Source organism: Monoraphidium neglectum (assembly GCF_000611645.1).
Source record: "Monoraphidium neglectum strain SAG 48.87 unplaced genomic scaffold scaffold06590, whole genome shotgun sequence".
In the NCBI taxonomy this organism is placed as follows: Eukaryota; Viridiplantae; Chlorophyta; class Chlorophyceae; order Sphaeropleales; family Selenastraceae; genus Monoraphidium; species Monoraphidium neglectum.
The window spans coordinates 1-2123 of NW_014007056.1; the positions used below are offsets into that span (position 1 = coordinate 1).

The 2123-nt window shown below is 64.8% G+C and overlaps 1 protein-coding gene across 1 annotated transcript; it reads right to left on the reverse strand.

Annotated features, from left to right (window-relative positions):
- Positions 1-476: 476 nt before the first annotated feature.
- Positions 477-1985, reverse strand: MNEG_16617 (hypothetical protein; the record flags this gene model as incomplete). Its single annotated transcript, XM_014034913.1, has 6 exons — positions 477-581; positions 672-717; positions 934-1025; positions 1241-1320; positions 1505-1589; positions 1980-1985. Coding segments are annotated over 6 exons (414 nt in total), but the record flags the coding sequence as incomplete, so codon positions are not given.
- Positions 1986-2123: the final 138 nt, after the last annotated feature.

Sequence of the window (2123 nt, forward strand, 5' to 3'; positions counted from 1 at the left end):
GGGGAGCGTGGTGGTAAGGGCAGGTGGGCGTGTGCACGGCCCCGCGAGCCGCCCGCCTCCTCCCCCTCCTCCACCTCCACCTACACACACACACACACACACACACACACACACGCGCACACACACACACACGCTCACACATGCGCGCACCTCTATGCTGAAGAAGGTCCTCTCGCTCTTGTCGAAGCTGCTGGTGGCGAGGGCGTCAGACAGGGAGACCTTCGCCAGGTCAGCGCCGATGAGCTCGGGCCAGGGGTACTGCGATCAGTAACAGGGGGGGGGGGGGCGGGGCGGCAGGCAGCACGGGTTTCCAACCCTTGTAATGACTTTGTTGCCTTGATTTGTTGTGTTGTGTGCGCGTAATCGTGCACACGGTCCGGTCGCGTGTGGCATCGAGGTTGCTTGCTGCGATGACGAAGGTTGATTGATAATTAGGGGGCGTGGGCGTCCTGGCTGCGCCTGGCAGGCCGCTGCACCTGAGGACTTTTTTGAGACGGGCTGCGGCGCGCTGGTGCGACCCGCCGCCGCGGCCCGGCCGCGAGCCGGCCGGCCGCGAGGCCGCTGGCCCGGCGAAGGCGTCTCTGGCGGCGTACGTGGGCGTGGGCGCGGGGACCGGGGAGGGGCGCAGAGCGAGGGTCCTGCCGGGCGGGCGTGACCGGGTGTCGTCGCACCTGCTCCTTTGGCAGCAGCTTCTCTACCAACTCGCGCTTCTTCTGGCTGCAGCAGGGGGGGGGGCGGGGGGGTGGAGACCGTATATGGGGTGATGCGGCGCACCAGTACACACATAGGGTCTGGCTGGGTGCACACTTCCCCTGCTTCATTTCATGATTGCCAGGCATCAGCCCAACGGCCGCTTGGTCCATCGCGCATGACCAGCCTGGGCCCGAATGAAGTGCCGCCCTTGCTGTTGCCCTGATCGCCCCTGGCGCTGACCTGGCGTGCGGCAGGTCGATCTCGTAGAACTTCACGCCCGGGCGCGCTAGGCGGTACGCGCGCGTGTCGTAACCCGCCGCAATGATGACCACCTGGCGGCGAGGGTAGGGGTGGGGCGCCGCAAGGGGCGGTACAGGCGGGGTGATGGCCACACAAAGTTGACCATGCAGCTGCTGCTGCACAATCACTGCTCCTGCCAGAGTATTTGAGTCTCTTTCTTCCCTCTCACCATTCCATTACTGGTGCGTTCACCCATTTTGCAGCAGAACTGGATGAGCTCAAGTCAGATCAGATCATGCTGCCCCACCTGCTTGATGCCGTCATCCAGGGCCTTCTTCATGCCGTCATCGATCCACTGGGTCCGCGCGTCAATGAAGTTGACGATGCCTTCGGGAAATGACGAGAGTTTGACCGCACTTAGATTTGTTGGGCTGACCATCACATCACAAACTCAGCAGGGGAATGAGGCACGCGTACGGCGCGGGCATTTGGGCATCAGGGTTCAAACCGTCCCGCATCACCAGCAACGTCACCGGCCGGCCGTCACCCGTGGCGTCACCGCACGGCTCACCCGGCACCCCGAGGTACTTTATGTCGAGGCAGCGATTGCGGTACCACAGCTCGGGGTCGCGCTCCCGGTGCTGCTTGCCGCGCACCTACGCACCCAAAAACAACAACATGCGACACCATGTGCGGGCAGTGGCGCGGCGCAGGCAAGGGGCGTCAGCGGCCTGGCGGCAGGTCGTCTTGGATGGCTGCTCGCACTGACCCGCCGCTCACGCCCGCAGTACAAGCGGCTGGGCAGTAGGCTAGCTGCCGTTGGCCGCCTTCCGCGGTTGGCAAAGCTGCGGGTGCCGCTGGCACCGCTGGCGCTGCCTCTCGGAGCTGCGCGCCGCCGAGCTCCCACAGCTGCCACTCCCGCCGTCGCCGGCCGCAAAAACCACACAAGTCCCCCTGGGAGCAGGGGTTTTGCCTTGACTTCCCCCCCTGGGTTTGCTGCATTGAGGTGCTCCTTTTGATTGGCCTGTGATCTGCACGCAACGCACCGGCATGAGCTCATCCCTCAGCAGGGGTGCCAGGTAGTCGTCGTTGCAGTTGGGCAGCCCAAAGTCCCGATTGAAGGTGCGGTACGTGAGCTGGTTTGGCAAGGGGAGGGTGGAGGGAGGGTACGTGGGCAAGGGGGTCAGGGG